The 26114-nt window shown below is 35.0% G+C and overlaps 3 protein-coding genes across 5 annotated transcripts in view; 1 reads left to right on the forward strand and 2 right to left on the reverse strand.

The window, feature by feature from the left end:
* Nucleotides 1–1840, forward strand: part of LOC128165010 (broad substrate specificity ATP-binding cassette transporter ABCG2-like) — a 35103-nt gene extending 33263 nt beyond the window's left edge. For both annotated transcript variants that reach the window (XM_052829192.1, XM_052829193.1), the window contains exon 18: nt 3–1840. In XM_052829192.1, the coding sequence (XP_052685152.1) occupies nt 3–156 (154 nt within the window). In that variant the 3' untranslated portion in view covers nt 157–1840. The remainder of the gene's footprint in view (nt 1–2) is intronic.
* On the reverse strand, nt 1110–15904 carry LOC128165011 (peptidase inhibitor 16-like). The gene is made up of 10 exons (XM_052829194.1): nt 15263–15904; nt 12128–12361; nt 10882–11000; nt 10662–10750; nt 8502–8813; nt 7649–7984; nt 5588–5664; nt 5329–5433; nt 4101–4220; nt 1110–3869 (listed from the first exon to the last, which is right to left on the reverse strand). Exons 1-10 carry the CDS (start codon nt 15449–15451, stop codon nt 3786–3788), a joined length of 1665 nt encoding a protein of 554 aa, XP_052685154.1. The 5' UTR covers nt 15452–15904; the 3' UTR covers nt 1110–3785.
* A 2268-nt stretch (nt 15905–18172) lies between these two features.
* LOC128167055 (uncharacterized) lies at nt 18173–21619 on the reverse strand. 2 transcript variants are annotated; one of them, XM_052832559.1, is made up of 8 exons: nt 21375–21614; nt 20725–20776; nt 20456–20557; nt 20188–20340; nt 18873–18923; nt 18666–18767; nt 18440–18556; nt 18173–18345 (listed from the first exon to the last, which is right to left on the reverse strand). In XM_052832559.1, the coding sequence occupies exons 1-8, from the start codon at nt 21549–21551 to the stop codon at nt 18299–18301; spliced, it is 801 nt and encodes a 266-aa protein (XP_052688519.1). In that variant the 5' UTR covers nt 21552–21614; the 3' UTR covers nt 18173–18298. The 2 variants fall into 2 exon arrangements, with proteins under 2 accessions (XP_052688519.1, XP_052688520.1); XM_052832560.1 differs by lacking the exon at nt 18873–18923 and having other exon boundaries at nt 21375–21619.
* Nucleotides 21620–26114: the final 4495 nt, after the last annotated feature.

Raw genomic sequence — 26114 nt, forward strand, 5'->3', positions numbered from 1 at the left:
AGCCGTGAATCTGGGAATGCCTATCTGGAAGCACAAGGCATTGAGTACACGACGGACTTTGATCTGTGGCAAAACATCATGGCTCTACTTGTCTTTGCCACATTCTTTCTGGTGCTGACCTTTATACGCCTTCTGACAATGAACAAGTTGAGATGAGAACATTTAAGTTCAACAAAGGAATGTCAAATTGAAAACAACACATGCACAGTGGGCTCAGGAAATCCTTGCCAATTCTTTTTGCCAAAACTTAGTTTCAATCTGATTTATATGTAGTTTTACCATTACAATTCCCAGGTCTTAGATATTTGTTAATGATTGTCAGATAATTTTTTTTAATTTTTAGAGTTAAGTTTGTCATCTGTTTTTAGTTCTGCATTCATCTACCAATCTCCATATATTCTAGACCTGTTGAAGACAAAAGTCAAATTACAATAGAATTAGACAGGGAGTCTTCTACCATTCCTGTTTAAATAAACAATAGTCATAGTCAAATAATGATAATATTAGACAGGGAGTCTTGTATATTCCTGTATTAATAGACAATAGTTTAAAAATGTATAAATTCAGTAGTCAAATAATGATACCATGAGACAGGGAGTCTTCTATTTTTCCTGTAATAGGCAATAGTCTAATATTGTATACATTCAATAGTCAAATAATGATAACATGAGACAGGGAGTCTTTTATTATTCCTGTAATAGACAATAGTCTAATAATGTATACATTCAATAGTCAAATAATGATAACATGAGACAGGGAGTCTTTTGTTTTTCCTGTAATAGACAATAGTCTTATATTGTATACATTCAATAGTCAAATAATGATAACATTAGACAGGGAGTCTTTTATCATTCCTATAATAGACGATATAATACTTTCATATTAAATACTGAAATCTGATTGGTTTAGACACAGTTGATAATCCTTTCTATTACCCTCAGCGTTAGCAACACACTTGGCAACGGGTAACACAATGAATTGTTACATGTGCGTAAATTATGCGCATACGCTTCGCCGTAGAATTCCCTCATTTCTATATAAAAGCAATAAAATTTTCTCTAAAATTAAGACATTCAGTATAATAATTAAATAGTGCTTTTTTTTTGGGGGGGGGGGGGTGTTACAATTGAATTTGACATCCCTCGAAAAGCATTGTCATCCACCGCTTCGCGTCGGTTGACAATGGGTTTTCTCGGGGTGTCAATTGCAGGAAGTCTTCTAACATTCCGAATCCGTGATTTACATTTAAACCATTGCTTGTTATTTGTTGTCTGATTACGGGAGCTCATTTCAACTATTACATAAAACATTCTAAAACCGAAGGTTGCCAAAATATCCAAAATGGCATTTCTGGATTACAAACAAACTATAGGACCATTGTGTAAGTGAAACAAACGAATACATGTAGTTTTAATTGTCTCCTTTGTTCTTTGTTGGGTTTGAGTTGTCAAACCGGACCCTGTTTATTTTGTAATCTTCAAATCTACAGTTAAAACTTGGATTTAGCAAATTGGAAGACCTGTTTCAGAAATGAAAAGTTCTCCAGTACTCTATATATAATATTATGGTGTTACTTAAGCAAGTTCTGTATCTCCATACATAATGTGATACCAGTAGTCTTTTATAACAACAGTTATTCAGTTTATTTTGATTTGACCTTGGGTTGTTTTAACCCTCTGTTTGGTAAATGCCAGTATATATACCCAATCAGAGTAAATATTGTATGATGTACCGTAAAACCCCGTGATTATTGTAATTGATAACTCCATGATGATCACATGGATCATTTAAGCTTTATTGTTTTTTTTATTCGTTTATTGCTAATAAACAATGTTTGACATGGGAAGCGTTGTTATTTATTATAGACAATCGTTCTTACTAGACAGTTCTAAACTGACGTAATGTCCACGCTCGGCACGAAATGGTTTGGTTCCTATTGCAGAGTTTAAAAAATGCGTGTCGTATGTTAAGGCTTCGCCATATCCCCTTGTCTTTACATTTACAATTGTCTTTGTCAATTTTGAAGCCTATAACCCAAGAATTTCATAAAAGATTAGCGACATAAAATTTGCGTGTCTTATAGCATAACCGAGACACGTTATATTGTCTGCATCGCGTAGTAATACATAGCATGTGCTACATGAAAAAAATAGTGTAAATTGTAAATATTGGAAATAATATAAGTAATAAGAATTCATTCTTTGAATATTATGAGGTGGTAGTTTTGTTTGGGGCGTGGTCAAATCTATCATAAAGCCTTTTGGGCTTTATTGGATTTGACCACGCCCGACCGAAATTATTACCTCATAATACTAAAAGAATGGTTTCTTATTCTTTAAATTAAATAAAATGATTTTCTACTGTTGCCTATGTACGTCATTTCCATACGACTTCGATCATGAAAGAGCCAGAGAAGTTGCGAATGGTTCCGGTCGGATATCCTTAATTATGCTGCAACATAGCAGAAATATAAAACATCTTTATCGCCCCTATATTATAAAGACAAAGATAATTCATTTCCAATTTTGGGTCCAGAGGACATACAAGTATACAATTATTAGAAAGAAATTCCTTAATGAGAGATTTCAAATACTTAATACTCCATACACATAAATATATAAAAAAAACCTTGCAGTACTGTAGTAAGGTATTATATTCGGACCATTATCAAGGCAGTAGGTAAATAGATAAGAGCATCAATATAAGTCACTTCTTTAATACAATAAATTGTACACAATATATAATTTATCCAAGCTAATCTAATGATGAAAGTGGATCTGGAAAGGACTCTGTATTCAGTGCCCCGTCAGGTTTTGCTAAAAATATAACTGTTTTGCATAAAACTATTCTCAATGACCTACAAATATAGTTTTGATTATAGTTGTCAGCTATCTCGCCATATCTCTTACATATATATCATTATTGTGCTAGGAAATAAGCGAGCTTGTTTATGCATGACATATGGTCAGAGCTTTAGAGGAAATGGTAGCAAACAAAGCTTAAAATAATGAGAAAATATAAGGTCGTCCTTTCGACTTCAGACTGAGGGTAATGGTGCAGGGAAAAGGTTAATTCATCTTTGTGGGCCTACAATCGCCCACTTCAGCTGTCCCATCAACGAAGGACAGGAAACTGTTGATGCTGAAAACCAAATTCTAGTGGACGTTATAGGTGTTGCAATTTTGGAGTGCAATGCCTCTATACCTACTCGTATTAAAGTGTTTTGGCGTAAATTAACAGATTCCGAAAGTTGTCGAAAATTAATAACAGGCCTGTAAAGTCATGCGCGGATCTTTGGGGGGGTCGGGGGGCCTGGAAAATAGTAATTAATTTATGTAGTAAAATTATCGCAAATACGCCTTATCCTTCGGACCCCTGTGGAAAAATTTTCTGCATCCGCGCATGAAAATATTTCTAATTGTACGTGCACATGATTGTTTACCCTTTTCTAGCGAAACATAGCATAATAGTTAGTTTGTCAATTATTATCAGTTATTTTAGGTATTGGTTGAATCTTTACTAGTATTTGAGTTTAGATCTACTACCAGTATCCTGATCCTACAAAGTCAAAAACACGTGTACCAGTCGGAGCCTACATAAGCCTGAGTTATACAAACACACGTGCAAGCTGGTAAGAATGTCTACAGTCTAATATCACAACATTTTGGGAATAATATCAAGTAAATGTTACATTTCATCACTGCTTCATACATAGCTCTGGCCACACACGGGATCTCCTCTTTAGGATTATTTCTCTTCACTGAAGTCTCCCCGGGGAGCATTCATTATTTGTATATACACGTCAGCTGCGTTTTACTACCACAGTCCAGAGATGCACAAGCAAAATTACGGATAAAAGGATTTCGGATCTATAAAACAAATGAAGAAGACTATTTCAGCATAAGTTATAAAATTCCCAATTTTTTAAACCAATATTAATTAGTAGGCCCCTATATTCATCAATCTTTTTTCGACATGCAAAATAGTTCAACTAATATTACACTGCAGGGGCATAAATATTGTGTTAATCATGTCTCTGTTAATCATTCTCTTTAATATTCACACTAAACGTAGATTAGTCGATATGTAACATGACTTACAATGCTGTTATGGTTACATTTTTCTCGGTCGTCAGGAGTACGACAACCGACATTTTGTCTCTGATTTACGTCACTTCCTTCCGCTCCCCAGTCGTAAATGATATTGTACACCCGGCTAGTCTGTTAGAAAATTAAACCTTTCTTTAATGAGAGTTGAGTCGTAAACAATTGCCACACACCATTACTTTTATTCTCAGTATATATTCTTTTAGCTCATAACTTTAATCTACGATCAATTGATAAAATAAGTAATAAGCAGTTAAGAAGGTCGATTTAAAGCTTTGCGAAAAAATCTATATATTTTTTAACAATATACATGTATGATATACACCAAGTCTGGTTAATTTTCGAAGTTTGAAGAAAATCTGCCATCTGTTTCTCTATATAGGTCATCTTAAAATACATGTACATTTACATAGGAATTTATAGGAAGTTGCCATTTTCCACACTCCAGAGCAGATTTTTAAAAAAAAAATACAATAGCGTTTTCATAGATTAGCAATATGATTTTCTGCCTTTTATTATAAAACAAATGATAAATTCTACCATATGTTAATTTCCGGGGGGTAATATCAAAATATTAAAACGAACCAAATTTTTTATTTAGAGTATTACAAGTGCAGATTGGTACCATAGTTTCTTCAGAAAATTAAAAAAAAACAATGGCAACCCTCATCTACCGAACAACGGAAAATCAATTGGGAAAAAATAGATTTTTCTTTTTAACATCTAAATATTTTATCTTTATTTTGTTTTAATGTGTTTAATTTCATAAATGGTATCGAAACAATTTCTTAAAAAGCATAAATACTTACTAGATAATAGTAATATTAAGTTGTAGCCTCGAAAAAGAATTTTTGATCTTTTCATTGTGATGTGAAAATAAATTTCACATAATTGAAATTATTTCTTAGTGTTGACATGAAAAGTCGAATAACTTAACAATTCTAAAGATCTCCCACATTAACTAACAGATTTTTATTCCATGTCATTACTCAAACAGTGTCTAGTGTGGTGTGTCCCCTACTGACCCTGTCTAGTGTGTGACCTACTGACCCTGTCTAGTGTGTGACATAATGACCCTGTCTAGTGTGTGACCTATTGACCCTGTCTAGTGTGTGACCTACTGACCCTGTTTCGTGGGTGACCTACTGACCCTGTCTAAAGTATGACCTACTGACTCTGTTTAGTGTGTGATCAACTGATCTCTAAAGTGTGATTTACTGACCCTGTCTACTTTGCCGAAATTGGTGAAGGTGTCGATTGGACCGGGGTACTCGATCTCACAGCGGATAACATAGCGGGCCCAGCGCTCCAGGTGATTGCTCCAGCTCTGTAAAGGACACCAAGCCAAACATAAATCAGAACACAAATATCAGAGAGTACAAAGAACCAGTAGAACAGCGGAAGCAGTCGAACTGTGAACTGTACTGCTATAAGAAGGAAAATGAAGAAATTCAGTTTACATCGCTCATCCCTGTTCTTACCAGCTCTGCCAACTGTGTCCCCCGTAGAGTGTTGTGTACCTGAGTCAGTTGAAACTTGTCTGTGGAGCCCATAGGACCTGCACAATAAATAGAGACGTAGGTACCACATGAATGAGTGAGAGACTCGGGTTTTTTTTCAGTTACACCGATACAATAAGCATTTATTTATCACGCATAAATTTTAAAATTTTGAAGAACAGAAAATGAGCATAAATTTCCTTTGTAAAACAAACTTCAGGCGCTAGGAATATTCGTCAATTTTTCTTTTGATATACTTTTTAGGCATCTTTGCCGTGTGGTTCCGTTGCCTTGAATTGAAATTGGAAGTAATTGCTTTGCATGATGTATTCCATAAGTAAAGATTTCAATACATTAATGACGGGTATTTAGAATTTGCGATTAAATCTATTTATCATAACAATCATCCCAGAAAGCCAAGGATTTAAGATCCGCTCCTTTAGATCCTTTACAGAGAAAAGACTCTTGCAATTGGCTAGCGAAGATACATGCAAGTTTTGGTCTATAATCTCAAAAACATTAAATGGAATACGATTTTCCGTAGTAATCAATTTACGGTTGGAAAAGCAAATTAGAAAATTACTCATTAATATTTTAAATGCAGCTACATTTAAAAATATTTGATGGTTTCCTTGTAAATATTCATATGTTATAGATTCCCTACCACTGTTTTACCACGATTTGAAAATTACAACGAATACACTTAGAAATATATTCTTTGTACCTTTTATTCTTTACATCAATTTGTATCAGTGGGTTCAGAAAGGCAGTGACTATAGCATCGATTGTAACCCAGAGTTGTAACCCAGAGCGACTCTCAGTTATTCGGCTTAACATTTGGCCAACTCTTTGAATTTTTCTCGTTTTCTTGCAATTGAATATTTATCTTTCTCACAAGAACAATTACAATGCGAAACTCTGCATAGGTTTTGGAGGCATAAAACAATGATATCAAGAAATTAAAACAACAAAAATGCAAGCGAAAGCATTCATATGATTGAATAGATTTCCCTCTCAAAAGTATTCGTTCATTAAGTGTGAAGCAACCAATCGGTATAGTGCATGAATTATTCATGGTAACGAGAATACTTCAACGAGTTGTTCCGTCGTCACCTAGCACGCACGAGACTAACAGCAGGTTGTCGACGATGTGACTATGCTGACTGAATTCCCAAAACCCAATTTCTATACAGTTTAAGAATTTACGAGGTATATTTTAATTTCTTGTGTATAGTATTCATTGAAAAATTCATAAGTATCATAATTATACATAAGAAAACAGCATAATAACAATATATGATATATTAATTACACATAAATGTATATTAGATACGCGTGATTTGTTACATTGTGTTATGGAAGCCAATGTTGCAGAGTATACACCAACACCAGAATTCCTCTACTTAACTCTGATTAGCATTCTGAAATTTAATGTACAATTATAATATTGCATCTTAATATACATTGCTTATTTCCATTATTTCCATCGAGCTGTATATCTTTGTTATTATACATGTCCATGTGACAAAAAAAGGTTCAATTTCAGTCAATTTTAAATTTAAACGACATTTTCATTAAAAATATCTTAGCTATAAATATTTATATAAATTAAAAACTAAAAAAAAACTATTAAAAATGATGCGTTCTAAAAATGAAACGGCAATTTCTACATGAATTTGGCAGACCCTTTCAGTTCGTGTGGAATCCGCATTAATTATATAGCTAGAGCAGGAATGCTGAATAAATAAAGGCATCTATCAAACAAGCCGTCTTGCAATGGCATTAACACCCATTAACAATTGTTCAAAAGTGCATAGTTTATTTTTAATGATGTAAATGACAATGTATTCTCGTTTGCATTCAATGAAGACCTTAGCGATGCATAAAAACAGGTACAGCATTTGTTCATACTTGCTATGTATCAATTTAAGCCTCTTATAGATGTCAGACCTCAAACGATGGGTATATAGCTAGCTACTGACCCAGCAGATGTTCATGCTGCAATAGATTAAACAGCCAGAAAGAAAGCACCCGCCGACTTACTTTCTAGTCTCTGTGGACCCTGTTGTTGGGAACGTCCACGCTGTCTTTCCCGCCGCCGTCGCTCCTCTTCCCTTCGTCTGATCTCCTCCTCTCTCTGACGTCGCTGCTCCTCTCTCTGACGTAGCTCCTCATTCCTCCGTCGCTGCTCCTCCAGAATGCGTCGCTGGTACTCAGCCTCACTACGCGTCTCTCCCGCCCGCTGACGCAGTTGCTGGGCCTCCCACTGACGCCTCTGTCTTTCCCGCCGAAGTCTTTCTTGCTCCTCGCGCCTGCGCTGTTCCTCTCGCTGCCTCTGAAGCCGATGATAGCGGCTATCCCTGTCCGACTGCCGTTTGACTGTTTGATATGTTACATGAGGGGCACTTAACAAAATTCCTTACACTTATCATCGCTTTAACTCAACATACCTTAGAGTTTACCATCTCTATTATCATTGCTCTCTTAATTTTCTTTTCAAATTGCAGAAATATATTTTGAAATTAGTTATGTAACGGTCATCCAAATAATAAATCAATAACAAAATAAGGACAGAGATGGAATAATTAGGTACATGTACTTTGTTTTACAGCTTGAAATTAGACTTATATGTTAGAAGGTTGATTAGAGTAATGCATGGTTGGTTATCGTTCTTCTATATTTATTCTATATTTGTTAATTGACTTAGTTTTCACACCGACCACTTCGTTTAGAGAAACATATTAAGTAAATTACCGACGAACCTCACTCTCTCCACAGCTACACCCCGTGTGTTAGGACAATGTGTCTTGCTTTGAGAGTCTGTTCCATCGACGTCATATTTAGATGTTAGAGGCATAAAGCTTGTATTAGACAACTACATGACACACCACATTACCTCTAGCCCCCTGGGCGGGGACTCCCCGGACGGCCCCTCTCCCCTGGGATTCCCGGTCATTGAGGCGCGTCGGTCGCTGACTGTGGAGCCTTGTTCTGGGGGGTCTGTAGATGTAACTCGGTCCCCGCCCGGTCTGGGCCAGGTATTTGGGGATCGTCCTGATACGGATGTTGCCCTCGGCGTCTAGATAGCGGTGGCCTTGGATCAGACTACCTTTGATGGGCGTGACATCCTTTGCCCCGGGTAATGACACGACCCTGTTCTTGTCTGGTGATGGGTATTTCTTTTTATTCGAGAAACGCTTACCAAGGGCTAAAATAAACGGTATTGATGAAAATAAAACTGTATTAATTTTTCAACATTACTATCTGTAGAGTAATAAAACTTGCCCTTTATTGATAAATTAATATACATTAATCAAGAAGGAAATTTTTTTCATAAGATTGTAATAGGTGTAAATAAATATGAATACATGTGTAGGAATTAACCTTTGTTCGTAAATCCTTTAGGTGATTTCTAGTGAGTTAACCCATTGTTGTATGGAGTGAACTTAGATACTGCTGGGAATTGGTTAAGACGTTATACACTTAAAGATTGCCAATCTAGGATATACTTGACAGGTGTCATTGTGTACAGGAGAAGTAAGATACACCCTTTTATACAATCCCTTTGTCAGTTTGACAGTTGGGGTCTTGTCTGTCCTCTTATCACAGCGCCCCCTGACGGGGATACCTGTGTGATCTTGGACAGATAAACCAGTGGACTGTGAGCAAATAAGGGGGATGGTGCGGGGGGGGGGGGGGTCGACAGTCAACACACTTAGTTGAATAGAAGTGGCATATGACCCTACAGCTGCATGTAGCATAAGAGAGACTAAAAATGCATGTTTTTGTAAATTGCCAAATTTACGCTTTTTGGAAAATGAATGATGTGGTTGAAATGTTGAAGTGTAATTGAAAGCAAGAGAAACGTCGCACGTATATGAATTTTAAAGTGATCTGACGAATTTTTAATGAGAAAAACAAAATCACAATAACTAAAGTAATGGTGATTACTAATTGCCGCATATCTATATGCCAAACATCTAATTTCTAAAATTCTGCAATGGTTCAATGAGTATAGGGATATAACTATTGGTTAAATAAAAGAGTATCAATATTAAAATGAAATGTATTGGCTAACAGCATTCCCACGAATAACAAATTTAGCAAATAATATTACGGCAGCAAAAAGTGTACTTCAATTTTAATATGTTTACGTCACGCACGCCCCACACGCCTCGTGTGTTTATGCACCTCATGCACACATGGTTTATATTTTTGTGTATAACCTAACAATATTCATCGAATATTTCTTTCCTTTGAAGAGACCGATTCTGCTAGTGTAAATTGGTAAAACTATTGTTTTTATGAGACTTACATGTAGCTGCAGGTGTGTAGCTCCCGGTCTGAAAAAATTCGGATGGACGACCTGGGAGCTACAGTGCCTCCCATAGTAAAAAACTGCAATTTACGGCGCACAAAAAATTGCGCTAGTTTTGGACTGATTAACCTTATTTTCACACAAATTCTGGCAAAACAATTAGTACCATTAAATTCTTCATGCAATTTACTACTGATACTGTTACTTTACTTGCCTCAGACTTTCTTTGAAACATGCTAACCGACCTCGGAAAATAAAGTATATTAATTCACGTCGAGATCGAGAGTCTCCATTTTTACATGTAAACAAGCTACACCACTTCACTTTACAGGGCTGGTGATCGTGTTTAGAAGAATATCAGAGGCAAGTGAAGTGACGATATCTGTAGTAAATTGTCCCAGGAATTTTTTGGAATCAAATATCTGTACAGAATATGTTCGGAAATGAGATTAATCAGTCCAAAACTAGCGCAATTTTTTGTGCGCCGTAAATTGCAGTTTTTTACTATGGGAGGCACTGTAGCTCCCAGGTCGTCTATCCGAATTTTTTCAGACCGGGAGCTACAGACCTGCAGCTAACTTACATGTAGTTTCTAAGAAAAAAATATGTGAAACTCAAATAATAAAAAAATATTTTAAAATCAAATTAAGCTCCAGCTACTAAGATTTAATTCTTTTATCTTTTAAAATAATATCTTAATTACTCAACAAGTTGATCAAATATTAAGTGTTTCCTTACAAGAACATAAACCTCGCCGACATCCTGAATACACTGGGCATCTGGAACACTTCCGGCCTTTAGAAAATGGCGGTTTTGCCATGTCTGTTCTGCAAAACGAAAAATATTCTTATCATTTAATGATTTATCCTCATACTTGACCAGTCATTTATTTTTTAAACAATTAAATTTTTTTTTATTTCATCTGCACCGCGTTTACTTATGAAGACGGAAGACTTACGCCGGCGAAAATAAACAGGTTACAAAATACATATTAGCTTCCTCATCCTGTCTCTGTCTGCGTATGTGTGAACACCGAGTAAGGGAACATGCTGCATTCTCTGCGCTTGCAGTAATCATCTTTAAAATTAAGATATCATTATGTGTTGGTTTTCTAAATCACAGAATGTAAATCGTAACAAATTTAAGTCATACACCTATATATGAACATTTCAAACGTAAATCGTAAATACGATTATACAATAATGAATGTGTTTACTCATATATTTGCTTGAATTTACATGTAAACACTTAGAATGGTATATTTTTAGTTACTGAATTGATATTTGAAAATATTTGTATATATTTTTGCATGAACAAGATGTTTTCTGTTTTAATTAAGTCGTTAATTGGTGAGATGTGAAGTTTGATTTTACCGCATCATTCTTTATTTTCTCCCTCCTCATATATCTGAATTTAAATTCACATCAACGAAAGATGTTCGGGAACTTAAAAAATCAAAATGGTATTTTCACCACAATATAATTTGTGTGAGATTTTTTTTTTTAGGAAATTCGTAAGATTTAATGTTGCATGGGTATACACATAGTAATGCAATGCTCCCTCACCATGGCGCACGATTTGTGTATACATAGTAAAGAAAATTAGTTGTCAAAGCTTTTACAGAACTGAATGACACTGCCTCCCGCAAATCATCAGATGATAAACCTCTCTGATCTAATCTAACGATAATGAATTTATGAATGAGAGGGCGATCCCGGTGTCATGGACGTTTGACGTGGTATCGCCCACTTTTGTGGCTGTAAGCGTGTTGATGACACCGATACAAATGTTCGGAATGCAGATGTAACTTGATCCTGTTGCGATATAATCAGACAGGTATAGACAGCAAAAGAATCACAGGAGCTCAGCTTTACAGAATTGGACACCCTCTTTTCATAACATATTAAGAAAGAAATATATTTGTGTATATTGAAGGATTCATTTAAGACACCGTATAACAACATTTAACTTTAAAAAATGTCTCTTATAAAGAAAATAATTACATAAATTTATTCTCAGACTCGGGACTTAAAATTTTTCGTCTGTCAGTTTTTTATAATAAATGTTAAATGTATATTATTGTCTGGGACCTGTGCATTTGCAATTCAAAAATGTGTGCATATCTGCAGGTGCTGATGTCGGCCAGGTAGTTAAGTTGGCATTTGTATGATAAAGAACGTAGCCTAGTCATGCTGGGACCCTACCTTGATATATTCACATGTATTCCTCTCCTCACAAGACTTCCAGCCAAAGCGGGTAAAGTTTGATTTCTGTGAGGCCCAAAACCGAATAGCGTTCATGATTATCTCCCCTGGTCGAGCTGTGGGGTCAAACAGCTGTTTGTAGAGGGCGCTGGGATACTCAGTGTCCGGATGTTTGGAGAAATCACATGATCTGCCCAACCTCCGGGCCTCTTTAGCAATCGACAGATCCCAAGTCTGAACGTAACAAAATTAGTTTTAGTTCTTTAAAAATGTTGATCAATAAAAATAAGTAAACTAAAATCGCATGTCTTCTAATTTGGCCCCAAGTTTGCCTGCAAGTTATAGGACGTGATATAAAACAAACTTTCATAAAATCATGTATATCTATCGTTATAGACGTAGTTATGGCTGTATACGTTTACATTTAGACTTGCTGAAGATGTAAGCATGTCAGTTTCGCTACGATCGCTTAATCGGATATACACAGTCACAGTGTTAGTTGAATCAATATTTGACATTTTTAACTTCTCGAGACCGAAGTGTAGGTATATGGAAAGTTTTAGAGGATTAATTATAGTTTGTTTTGTTAATTTGTGTTGTTCTCCGATGACCCCCTGGTCTCTGACAGCTGCTACTGTTTTTGTAGGGCAACAAAGTAGATTCGGAATATGAATGGGTAAAGGCTCAGGACAAGACGATAGATGCACCGTTATCTTTATTTAATTACTGCTGTCTATTTGAAGGAACTACCTTTCATCTTAGTAAACAAACCTTCACAGCGACAAACTAGTACAGACTTATTTCTATGGATAACGGCCCTCACTTTAGGCTAGAGAGGTTTTGTATGGGTGAAGAAAAAGGAATTTACTGTCGCCTTTTTACCCCGCCATAGTGATGATAGAGCGTCCTTTGACCTGGTACAGATACATCCCAGATGTGGCCCCGTAAGGTCATCGAACAAAACGCATTGACACAGAAACCCACACAAAAGAATGACTTATTACTATGTTGATCATTTATGTATAAACTACAATAACGCTAAACTGGCCTGTTGTTTGCATTTTACATTACTTAAAATACATTAAGATTCTCTTATATGAATATCCATTTTTTGGATTTGACTTGACCACAAAATGCTGTGGCGCCTTAAAAAGGGTACATAGCGGTATTGGATATTTCAATGCACTGGATCTTAAATTTCTGCTGTCGCTATAACTCTGTGTACATGTACATCAAAGATTTGTGTTAGTACACACGCAACTTCGCCACATATGATTCACATATGTGAATCATATGTGGATCATATGATTTGTTCCATATGAGATCATAAAAAAGGGCATCATATGTGAATCATGTGACAAATCATATGATCCACATATGATTCACATATGAAGGGCAATACATATGAGAATCATATGTGGCGAAATTGCCTATGTACAAGATTTAGGTATGTGCTTCGTAATCTTTTACATGCATACAATCATAACTGTGTAAAACAGGGACCACAGAGCTTCCAAACAAATATACGAACACAGCGCACATGGTTTTTTCATACAGTGACATACAGGATCTTGTAGGAAAGCTAGTAACAGTGCGCTACAATAACGCTGTAACAAAGACCTATCTCTGTCTAATCCCAGCAGGTGTCCCTCTTGTGTAATTATACTATTTTAGTCTGTAAGATTCTGTCCAAATAAAACATTTGGTAAACATATAGAGGATGATTAATTACCAAAAAATTTCAGATTGAAGATTTTGATCAATGCCAATTGATTAATTAACAAATGATTTCATTTATAATTGGCAATGACTTTTTTTATTTACATGTACATATATTAAAGAAGAGTTGTGGCGCATGTGTTAATATTCACAAGATTAACAATATGAGTAAAGGCGATCAAAATGACCAATTATGTGAAGTTTCTCGTCATCTTATTCATTACTTTAGTTATGTGATATACGGGCAAAAAGATTTCATCCCTTGAATTTAACCAAAACACTGCATTCTAACATGTTCTAAAGTACGAATCTAATGAAATTCACATTTGTGCAAACACTGCATTTTAATGCGGTGCCAAAATCTTAATGACTCCGCCAGGTTTTTTGCCATTCTTGGCATTCTTGATTAATGTTCCCCTTTTTCGTAAAAATCTAGTTCCTTCTGTAAGGAAATGGACCGGTAATGTTTACGACCTGAAACTTAATGAGAGCATAAAGCCCCGTTAAGATATATTCTAAGAAAAAATGAAATGAAATTTTAGTTCTTTTTACAAGAAATATAAACTCAAATTACGATAATCTCAGTACATGCAATGGTAAATTGACTTGAAAAAAAATCTGCTAATTTTGTTTGACCTTCCTCAGGTTACCCAAATTGGGGCTCCTTTATTTTAACATCTTATCGCAAGCCTGTGAGTAACTATCGCAGGCAACTGTAAATTACAGGTGTATCAATAGTAAGGCATGTATTACTATCAACTGTATCAGAATTTGATTGCATTAACGTGTGATAAAAATACCCGTCTAACACCTGACATTGCTCTCCGATATTCATTCAATCACATTCATTTAATCTGGGAGATAATGGCCATCAAAAGCAAATTTAAACAATCCCCGACTACCGTGATTACAGCGACATTCACAATGTTTCCATTCTATTTATTTGTAAAGTGAAACATTGCCCTTAATATGGGTCCTTAAAAAAGACTGCATAGCCTGGTATTTCCACGCACCCCGTCATGTGCAAACAAAGCAGAAATTGCTGATCTGTGTGTAGACGACGCAGTTGACGAAAGATTACGTGAGAAAACAAGAGACAGCGTTATTCCTGTGTTATTACAGTCAGACAACATGGATAAATCGAAGCTTGTTTATGTGACCGTTATCCCAAACAGAGAACCAAGGGCTATACAACGTCTGAGTGCTATTGGGGAAAACGACCAGGGCACTAAGGAAACTTCCTACAAGGCTCACATCCACGTAAATTTGTCTGGAAAATTGGGCTTATATTTGTCATTTTTTTATCAGAACATTAAGTGTGCATTCTTGAATACAAATACCTGTAGACAGCGCTAGCGTTGTTTGCTTTTAATTCATAAATTCGTAATATGATAATAAGTTTTTGGACTACCTTACCAATGCATTCATGTCCGCCGCGCCAATATCCCTTCTAAGGTCATTAAAATACTGCACGTTCATTTTCCTGTCTCTGTGGCCTAGGTGAACCGAAACTCCGGACTGGGATATTCCGACACATTCCCCGGGAGTCACTAATATCCCAATCACCAGGGAAACTGTCCATAAAATCATCTCACTGCCAGTCATCTCAATCTCCAAAAGTGCGTATCATTTATCCATAGGTGTACCACCTGTTTTCTGCGTATCCCGACACTTCTCCCTACCTATGGCCCAGGTGTCAGAAGTAAAGATGAAAACAAAAAATCCAGGTAGTCCGTATCAGGCCAAGTTAAATTGCCAATTGGCGCTACTTAATTTAAAATAAAAGGAATTAATCGTGCCCCGCTAGTAAGGCGAGCTTTACCTGAGTCAAGATATACAACCTGACACAACATCAAGGTAGTTTTTTGCCAGGGCTTGATATAGTATTGATAAATCCATTCAAATGTCCAGAAGGAAACTTATAATGGGCGATCTTCCAAACCCGTTATTTTACTGTATAAGGTACTTCTGATTCTGTCATAATGCATTTAAATTTTTCTATCTAAATTTAAAAAGATAACTCCAGTATTCGTGGTTTGTCGATACTTCATTGACATGCTCGACATGATAGGGGTCAGCTGATCAGACGGGTGCACGTCGACAAGATGTTTGAACTCGGAGGTGTTGACAATTGCATAATAAAACATTTGTGTGATCACCACAAAGCAAACGACAGAGAGGCTGATTGCAAGAGACGTGTAGACTTAGACAGAAGTAGATATTCAAGTTCAAAGACAATAACTGGGTAATTCTACCCGGTGTGTTCAACCAAAGACAGTGATGGGCAATACCAAGTAAAGCATCGCTATAGCTCTCTCACAAGATACTTTTTTTTTAATCAGAGAGGTTTTGTTCTAGTGTAAAGAATAGGTGAATTCCATAATCGATCATCTTCGTAAAATCAGTATGATAGGTATACTTGAGTAATACTATCGATTTTCAATCACAACTGAAAACTTCCTTTCTCTTACAACTTTTTTTTTGGGGGGGGGGGGGGGGGGGGGGTTAGAAATGAAAATAAAATTGCCAATGAAAATTACTTTACTTGTGAAATGTGCATTATAAGAGAACTAGGTGCAAAATGAATGTATCTACGTACAACTTGAATTACTTGAATCAAGTAATATAACCCATATTTTTACAAAATTTTACCCAGAATTTCCGGCCAGTGCTTTGTTCGCTGAAATGAACGATATGGAAATAGTTAACACAACACTGCATTAATTATATTTGTTTGTAACCAAAGATTACTGCTCTTTCAAATACATCAATAGACGACCTCGCCCGAAAACGATACTGTTAGAGCCGACCCACAGGTGCTGGATTACCGGAGGGTGAACTTGCAGCGTCACCGCACGAGTACCTGTTCTATCGCTGGACTCGTCTTCTCATGTCACTTAACGCTGTCGAACAGATAAAGATCACAGCTTTTGTTCACTGGAATTTGTGATGTGTCGACAATCCGATTCTTAAAAAAAATATTGCGTGTTTTTACTGCATGTCTATTTATTAGAATATTTGCTATCGCTTGATTTTACTTTTTATTTGAAATTACTAGTACTTAGCTTTTTAGTATTTATATAATCATTATGATTTTAAAAAACTTATACATCTTCGCTAGCCAAGGGTTTATGGGGAATGAGTGTATCGAATGTGTGAAGAATGAAACCTCTAAACAGTGGGGATGAACTATTTATCGATTGCAAAAATTGTTCAGTAATATAATTTTTTATTTATTTCATTCATTCGTACAGTACAGCGTAAACCTCTTTGTTTTTTTTGTTTTTTCATTTTCCATCATCCATAAATATAAAAGTCAACATAAGCTGATGTCCATACATTGCATGTTTTAATGCATTATTTAGTCAACTTTAAAACAAGGTTGGTAGATTGACCAGGTATCGTGAATCCGTGATCTCCCTGTATGTAGCGTTCCTTGTCTGATCGATAAAGGTTCAGTCCAGGACAGGTCCAGCGTTGACAGGCGATGGTCATTAATAATACAGGGGTTACACCGCCCAGCCCGGGGGTGAAGTGACGACAGTCAACGATTTGTATTAACTACCGAAATATGTGCGCACATAACTCTCTCTCTCTCTTTTATCAATGGTAAACATGTTTGAATTCTTTAAAAAATAACATGCCAGACCATATCATATATAGGATATAGTAATTATTGCGTTTCATTCAATAATAGGATTTAATTTTCAAAGTTATTTGAAAAAAAAATTTAAGAAATTAATCGATAATATAAATCTTTAAAAATTATATCCTATAACCAACCATTAAAATAAGCTTGAAAATTCAATTTTAATCTCTCACAGCATTTATCGATCAGCACCTAATTGATTTATTTTAAGATAATCTTTTTAATAATACTATAGAGATATATTGTTAAAGGGAAACATTATTTTTAATTAAAAGGCGGTTTTAACACAATGGTAAATACTTGTGGAAATATTTCTACAGACTGGGCTGCGTTTTACAAAAGAACTTACGACAAAGTCATAAATATTTTCAGTCTCATGGAATGATATATAAAGAACAAAACTAGGACAGAACTTTATTTATACAACTACTCTGAAGTCCATATTGATAATAAAATTATACAGCCATGAGAATAAAACATTGATTAGTTTGTGATTAATTAGCATTCATTAATTTGGTCGTAAGTCGTAAGTTCTTTTGTAAAACGCAGCTTTAAAAGGAAGCCACATTTTTTCAATCGTGCTAATCTCTGTTATGATGAAATCGATACTATTTACTTTTTAGCACATTGAATGTTTTTATTTGCAGAAATCATACTTCACGAAGATGTCTGCCATCTTAACTTGAGATCAGGAATATTTTATTGACATCCAAGTCAAAATTTCAAAACAAAAAAATCCAGTGTGTCAGTAAATTTAGAATAGTAGTGTATTTCAAGCGCTAAAGTGAGACTGACGTCAACAATTACTGAGAGGCGTTGAGTGTTTTCTCCCTCACCGTCTTCTCGTATTCTGTAATTTAAAAACAAGGTTGATTTCACGTCAGGATACGTTAGTGGGTAAGCATTATGTATTGTAGGCCTTTACCAAGACGCCTGGTGTGTACCTTGTAAGTCCTTTATATAGGCCATCGTGAGGTATTCTGTCACAGCAGCACTGTCTGTCAGTACAAGCAAGATGTCTACCAGGGCAGACACGGATATATCTGGTGGAGAGGCCAGCTCTAGCAACAGAATGCTACAAACTTCAATTCACTGAATACAGGCAACCCTAAGTACTTACATGTTTAACGTAAGTATTGTATTGTATTTAATTGATGCGAATATACATACTCCGAATGATTCCATATGCCTTGTATTGTGTCATGAAAGCGCAGAGATGGAAGTCTTTTGAGATATCGAATTCCTGTTGTCCGGAGTTAAACAACTTGCTTACTATCGAAATAAAACATACAAATAAAGTTCAGTGCAATTCAACTCCTGATAGAGAGATCGACACGGATAAAGTAATGAATCTATAGTCTATTAGATTTGACATACCGGCCTTGCATTCCTTTAAACAGTTCGGTAACTTTTTGTTTTCCATTGCATCTATAAAAATAAATACTATTGTTGAAATTAGAAATCCTTAAAATTGCATAATTTTACAGGGATTCAATACCTGTGTACGAAAGATGAATAGGGCCACATATAAAAAATATTCTTATCTCGTTATTACGAGAAAGGATCTCGTTATTGCGAACTAACTATCTCGTTATTACGAGAGAAGATTTCGTAATTAAGAGAAAAAATCTCGTTATTACTAGAAAAGATCTCGTTATTACGAGTAATTTATCTCGTTAAAACGAGAAAAGATCTCGTAATTACGAAAAAATATCTCGTTATTACGAGTTGATTATCTCGTTATTACGAGAAAAGATCTCGTAATAGCGAGAACTATGTCGTTATGATAAAGTACATAGTAGTTGTTATTTGATTTATTATAGTGTAAAAATACATATATAAGTGTGCCTCATTCATCAGATCCATACCATTAAGTCGATTGGTTCACCTTTCAGTCTTTTTTTTTTCAAGAAACGTTAATTCAGTTTTGATTGTGTTAAAATAACAGCAATCATTATTTATTTCAACATAGAATAATCGGATTTGACATTTTATCTTATATGAATAAGGGGAAAGAACTTCATGTAAGTTTACTTTTTAAAGTATATTACAATAACACTCCAAAATACCAGGGAGTACTAGCCATAAAAAACATAATTCCATTGGTTACAGATAACTATATAATTTCAATCATGGATATACAGGATTTACTCCGGATTGTGTTTTATATATTTATACACAATCTATATTGCAAATATAGATTGTGTATGAATATATAAACAATCTGTATTGCAAATAATTGTTTTTGCATATTAATATTTTGGAGTCTTAAACAACTGTACTTCATATTTTTAAATTCATTAATCAATCTGCTTTGCTCCTTATGAAATTTCGTTCACTAATTTAATGAATTTGTTCATATGTTCATCCATTTTACAAGAGAATACGTGTAGAGCAGTACAACGCACCATTTCATATAGATCTTATATCTCATTATTACGAGATATTTTCTCGTTATAACGAGAAAATTAGCTGATAATAACGAGATCTTTTCTCGTAATTATAATATCTTTTATCGTAATAACGAGATGATTAATTCTTAAAAACGAGATCTTTTCTCGTAATTACGAGATCTTTTCAAAAAACGAAGAAACGATCACCACATCGTGCAGACATTCCTTGCCGACTTACTGAGATTTCAATGCCTCTCAAATATGTATATCTCCCAATGAATTTTCCAATAATAGCTTACCTTTTATTGTGTCTTTTATTACGTTTATCTGACGCAATACGTCCACCAAGATAAGTTTTTCCGTTTTGGAAAGCTTTGTTTTTATTCCTGGTGCCATGGGAACCTCCGGAAGTTGATTGTTATTACACTTAATCTCTTTCTTCCGAACGAGTTCTGAAAGTATGACAAACACGGCATGTAAACGGTCCATCAATATAAATGTTTAAAAAATATATGTCTCTTAGAAAGAAAATGATCGTTCTGAAGAGGGATATCTGTCTACACTAACCGATCATCTGTCCCTCCGTTTTATGTAGGTCTCTGTTTACCTTCTCCACGACAAAATCCGCCAATGTTCTCCTGTTGGTTGCCGTGGTCCTGTTTCTGACATCTTACGTAAAGAATGATCAACGACTTAATGGAGCAAAGCCAATGCAATTCACTGTATGACGTACGTATAAAATCATCATCAGCAAAATGGACTGAAATCGTTATATAGTCGTTTGAACACTTATAGTCGACGAAACAAACTTGTTTATCTGATAAGATTTTTTTTACCTGATTCCAAACCATCTCGAGAAACTCCGGCTTTTCCCCAAACCCAGTTCAGCTGTACAAGTGAAAGAATATGTTCAAGGAACTTACATGTATATGATTGTATATGTTGATATTTCACAACCTTCCAATGGACATGTAATAGATGGATGGCGCTGAATGAAATTATGTCCAAATATTTACATTTTCACTGTCTTTGTCGGTGATAACACTAAAAATCGGTTTTGTAATGTATAATCCATACAATTCATCAATGACTATCTTAATATTTTTTATCGTACAATTGCTGAACGTTATATAACTATAAGTTCATGCAAAAATGAATAATTATTTAAAAAGAATCATTCTTTAAATATTATGTGGTGATCAAATACGGTCGGGCGTGTTCAAATCTATCATAAAGCCCTTCCGGGTTTATAAAATGGGATCACCCTTGATCGTATCTTGATCACATCAAAGTACTCAAAGAATGATTCTTTCTAATATGAAAATATAAAAGCGCTTCCTTGAAGAAGTTAACCGATACAATTAGTAAAGGGTCAGTGTAATTGTTACATTTTAGTGATCTCAACTATGTATCAAGATCAAAACTGCATCACCTTACACTACATCGAGAAGAGGAAAAATATGGTTGTAATTGTTAGGATCATTACCTGTGTATCCAGCGCTGATGCAAGGAAAACAGCGTTTAACAAGAGAATTGCTGACCGCATGCTGAATTTATCTTGTCCATGTACTGTAGTACTTGTAACACACTTGTCCATGGATTTTATAGCTTTCCGTAAATGATGGTTTGTCTGCTGCACCATGTGTCGGTGACGTTGGATCATTATAAATAGATAAATCTGGCTACAAACACTTTGTAGGGACAACGATTGAGGTCAGTATCCCAGGTCCAAGTTAGCACTCAGTGAATTTTCCAGTGGAGTATCTCTGCATGCGTGTATAAATTGTCTGTACTCATGGTGCTGAAAGTTTGTTGCCAGTATTCGATCAAACGTTGCTAAATTGTCAAAATTTTATGCTTTCAATATTAAAATATTTCGGATTTTTACGTATTATATAGACTTTATATAAAGATATAAATTGGCAGAAAAGCTAACATATTGGTCATTTGATAAGAGAGAAAAACTGATTTTAATGATTTTTTTCACACAAATCAATGTATAGAATGGGCGCTTTAAAAAGCCTATGAAATGTAATTTGATTAAAAAACTTATTCTGAAACCCAAGTATCATAATTATCATTAGTTAACATTAGTTAAAAAATCCTGCATTAATAATGGTGTTTTAAAAATGTTTTAACAGACTCGTTAATCTACAGCAATTCTGAATTGCGAAACGTGTGATATTTTCCTACGCCAATATTCCGCCAAAAATATAGTCCTTGTTAGATTCGAAACAGTGATGATTATTTTTATGCCTAGTTGTAAGATAGTAAAAAAGAAAGAAAAATATACAGTTTTAATTTCCTTTTATCTTGATTTCATAAACAATTAATCATATTTACGTTTGACAAGTCGAAAACCAGAAAAGACTCATTCCTTAACCAAACACGCGGGGGGTATTTTACGCGGTTTTAGGGCTACGGCGTAACTAGTGTAAATTTCCCCCACGCGTAAATAATTTAACCACTAAAGTATTTGGGGGCTTTTGGACATTTTTCAATCTTTCAGCTTCTGAAGCTTTATGTCATTATTCAGATATAAACAATTATTGACATCCAAAGGTCACCACTATTTGCAGTCTGGCATCTGTTGTCCGTTGGCATTTGAACATTGCAACTTCCTGAAATATCATTGAGCCAGGCAAAAATTAAAATTTGTAGGATAAAGTGAAAACTATATTAGGTATATTTAAAGGTATTATACTTTATACTCTAGATCTTATACATCTAGCAATCACATTAGATGAAAAAATGACAATAACAAATCGTCAACCATCTTAAAAATCGATAAAACGAAATACAAATTCAAAGCAGGGCAACACGGACCTCCAAATAGATAGAGATAGGAACAGGTGTCTAGGAGGAGTGAGCATCCTCTGCTGACCGGTGTCGTATAATTTAAGGTCCGCCCCGTAAAATGGTCCGGGGCGGACCCTTAATGTTAACATTTAGGGTCCGTCTTTGCTCTTAAAGGGTCCGGCCCGTATAAGAAAAGGTCCGCCTAACATTAAAGGTCCGGGGTATATTTTTTCATTTTTATTTTTTCAATTTCGACTATTTTGTTACAAAATAAGTGGCATTATTTTGTAATTCTTATAAAGGAGTACCTACCCGAGGCGAGTCAGTAAATATCCAGCACAGAGTTTTAATGAAAATACTTATACATGTAGCTTGGTGAACACAAATAAATCACAAAAATTATTACTGTTTAAAACTGGATTCTCATTTCAACCTTAGTTTTGCCGGTCTATCTTATATAAACAGGAAATGAAACTGATTGGTGTCATAAATCAAACAATGGCTTGAACCAGGTGTTGTATATACAATCCACCCTGCAGGTGAGAGGGGTTCACACCTTCAGGTTTTTGACTGTTTGAAATAATCATGTAAACAATGGACATTTCCAAAGTCCTCTTTTTGCACATCTTTCCAATACGATACACGCTTAAAAACGTTACCCTTTTTAAAATCAAATATTCTTTACAATTCAATTACAACGGTATCATTGCTACTTTTTATTTGCACTAGGGCACAGGGGCATCGTATCCGCTCCACTCTCTATGACAAATATATAAATAATACATTGAGAGAGAGAGAGAGAGAGAGAGAGAGAGAGAGAGAGAGAGAGAGAGAGATACGACGCCCCTGTGACTAGGGTATATTATTAAGTGAAAGTTATGCTAATTATTATAAATTAATCAGTTCTTCAATCCCTCTTTCTATTTGGAACTTTATATTTGGATCGGACTATTATAATCAAGGAAGGGGAGTATCCAAAGGAATTGATTTGTTTATAAGAAATTAAAAACATACATGTAAGATTAGTAAAAAGCCCTATTCCTTCGGCTATATATGCATTTTGCTTCTGGCAAAAAAATTAAAGGGATCCGATTTTCTTCAGTCTTAGAAAAAAAAATAACACAGGTGCTTGAGAACAAGACCCCCCCCCCCCCCTCTGAATTTAGATCCCTGGGGTAGTTGACACTGTTTTGGTAGAAATTCCTTTAAAGTCATGTACACAACTTGATCCAATTTATTTAAAACAACCCCAACCTGCATATAAAAGATCTTTTTTTCATTTCCATATGCAATGGTGGTGGTTGGGGGGGGGGGGGGGTACATTAATCGTTTATTTTCCGTTAAATTATAGATATTTAAAATGGAACATGTTGTGTACATGACTTTAATTAAAAGAATTTCTATCCAAAAAAAGTCAACTTCACCAAAGGTTCAGACCGGGGGGGGGGGGGGGGGGATTGTCGTCATGCACCTGTGGAAAATATTTGTGTGAAAAAGCCGAATGTTCACACTCCGGTAAAATGTTACTCTAGATTCCTGCCTGCTACCCCCACATATAGCATTCATTATTTTTCCCACATATTTCTTATTGCCATTAGATGAAAATCGATATCGTCAGACATAAAGGACAAACCTACCTTAATATTTTAAGATTATATTAACGAAACGGACAATCGTTTGCAACGAATTTCATGCGTTTGTCACATTTTAAAAGTCGTAGGATAAAACTCAATTTAAATATGTTTTACTACTTCTCTTACTTAACATTACACTAATTTTTAAGGACACAATGCATGTACATATATATGTACATGTATCGGGTCTCGCCCCTTAAATTGAAATATTTTACATTAAAAATTACTTATATTAATATTATTACAGTTAATGTGTAACTACTCTGAGTACATTTTAAAAAATAAAACCTAAACTGAAGTCAGTTTCATGCTCACTCCAACATTACGTACAATGTAGTTCAAATGAAAAATATCACAATAAAAATCTATAACAAACTCACTACATTCATGCATGACTATGCAGTTCTTTTAACGAGGCGGACCTTTTCTTGAACTATAATGTTGGGTCCTACCTCAAAAATGAAAGGTCATCGGGTCAAAATACTGTGAATTTTTTGCAAACAGTATTTCAATGGGGTGGACCTTTTCTAAATGAGCCATAATATTACATCTTGGTCCTATCCCTAAATTAAAAGAACATCGGGGTCAATCAAAGCAAGTATCAATATGAATGTTAATTTTCTGCATTGGGTATTTCAACAAGTGGACCTTTTCTGTGCCATAATATTAGGTCCTAGCCCTACCTTTTCTGTGCCATAATATTAGGTTCTAGCCCTAAATTAAAAGATTATAGGGATAAATCAAAACAAGTATTTATACGAATATTTAGAGTTATTAATCTATACCAATGCAAGATTGCTACTCTAGACACTATCCATTCGATAAGGACGTCAATATTTTACTCCATGGAGATACAAATTTTTTCTTAAATCAACAAGGATTTTTTTTAGGCAGTTTACAAATATATTTCTGCAATAAAGCGCTTTGTGATATAGAATTTAAACATTATCGATGGAAACGGATTTACTTATGATAAGACTAGTGTTTACTTGTTTCCAAATCCTTGCTTAATTACATGTATGCATCATTATATAAATATAAAAGTATTGTACGTTTGATTAAAGAAAGAGGGAATAGGTCTTTTAGAATAATGAGGTGATCGAATACTGTCGGAAATAAACACTTACACTTTTTAAACTATATTGCATGCGCATGAGAGAGAGAGAGAGAGATTATTACAACATTATCACCTTTATTACGTTTTTAAACAATTTACCTGTAGTCAATTTAAACATGCTTTTTAATTATAGGTACACGTATCATTTGATTAATTTCTTTTGTCTTTTCTCGCTCTTATATTTACTGTACCACAGTACGTACATGTATACACTATATTGTCAACGTATATCCTCTGTTACGGTAATCCACATATGCGACCTTTTATTAGTTATCTTAAACTTGTGATAAATCTACCTAGAGACGTATAAGTTATTAGTATATTATCATAAGTTTCTGATCTACTGAAAATTAAACAAAGCAAAAGCTAAATTGACAATCTTAGTTGCGTAGAGCACTACAGCGGAGACATTTTTTTCTCTCTCAGTTAAGGGGTGTATTCTGATACAGGTGTGAATGCCTGCAAGGCTTCTTTTACCCGTGTTTACCTGTCATGAAACCCTCTGCTAATACGTATACACCGGAAGAGATTTAAAAACAAAGGGACTAAATGGTGTGTACAAATTATCGTCAAAATACTCTTGGTTTTCTTTTTTTCAGATTCTTAAACAATTGGTCAAAATCTAATCCGCAATGAATATTTGATAATCCACAAAGTAATATGCAAATGGCCGACT

Source organism: Crassostrea angulata, chromosome 10 (genome assembly GCF_025612915.1).
Source record: "Crassostrea angulata isolate pt1a10 chromosome 10, ASM2561291v2, whole genome shotgun sequence".
Taxonomy (NCBI): domain Eukaryota; kingdom Metazoa; phylum Mollusca; class Bivalvia; order Ostreida; family Ostreidae; genus Magallana; species Magallana angulata.

Excerpts from the sequence above, each read along its gene's own strand:
- LOC128167055 (XM_052832559.1), bottom strand. The coding sequence starts at position 21,551 with ATGATCCAACGTCACCGACACATGGTGCAGCAGACAAACCATCATTTA. Across the intron at positions 20,558-20,724 it reads TCGAGATGGTTTGGAATCAG|ATGTCAGAAACAGGACCACG; the intron begins GTAAAAAAAATC and ends TCTTTACGTAAG. Across the intron at positions 20,341-20,455 it reads AACGGAGGGACAGATGATCG|AACTCGTTCGGAAGAAAGAG; the intron begins GTTAGTGTAGAC and ends TCATACTTTCAG.
- LOC128165011 (XM_052829194.1), bottom strand. The coding sequence starts at position 15,451 with ATGACTGGCAGTGAGATGATTTTATGGACAGTTTCCCTGGTGATTGGG. Across the intron at positions 10,751-10,881 it reads ACCTGTTTATTTTCGCCGGC|AACAGACATGGCAAAACCGC; the intron begins GTAAGTCTTCCG and ends TTCGTTTTGCAG. Across the intron at positions 8,814-10,661 it reads TCGGCGAGGTTTATGTTCTT|CCCTTGGTAAGCGTTTCTCG; the intron begins GTAAGGAAACAC and ends CGTTTATTTTAG.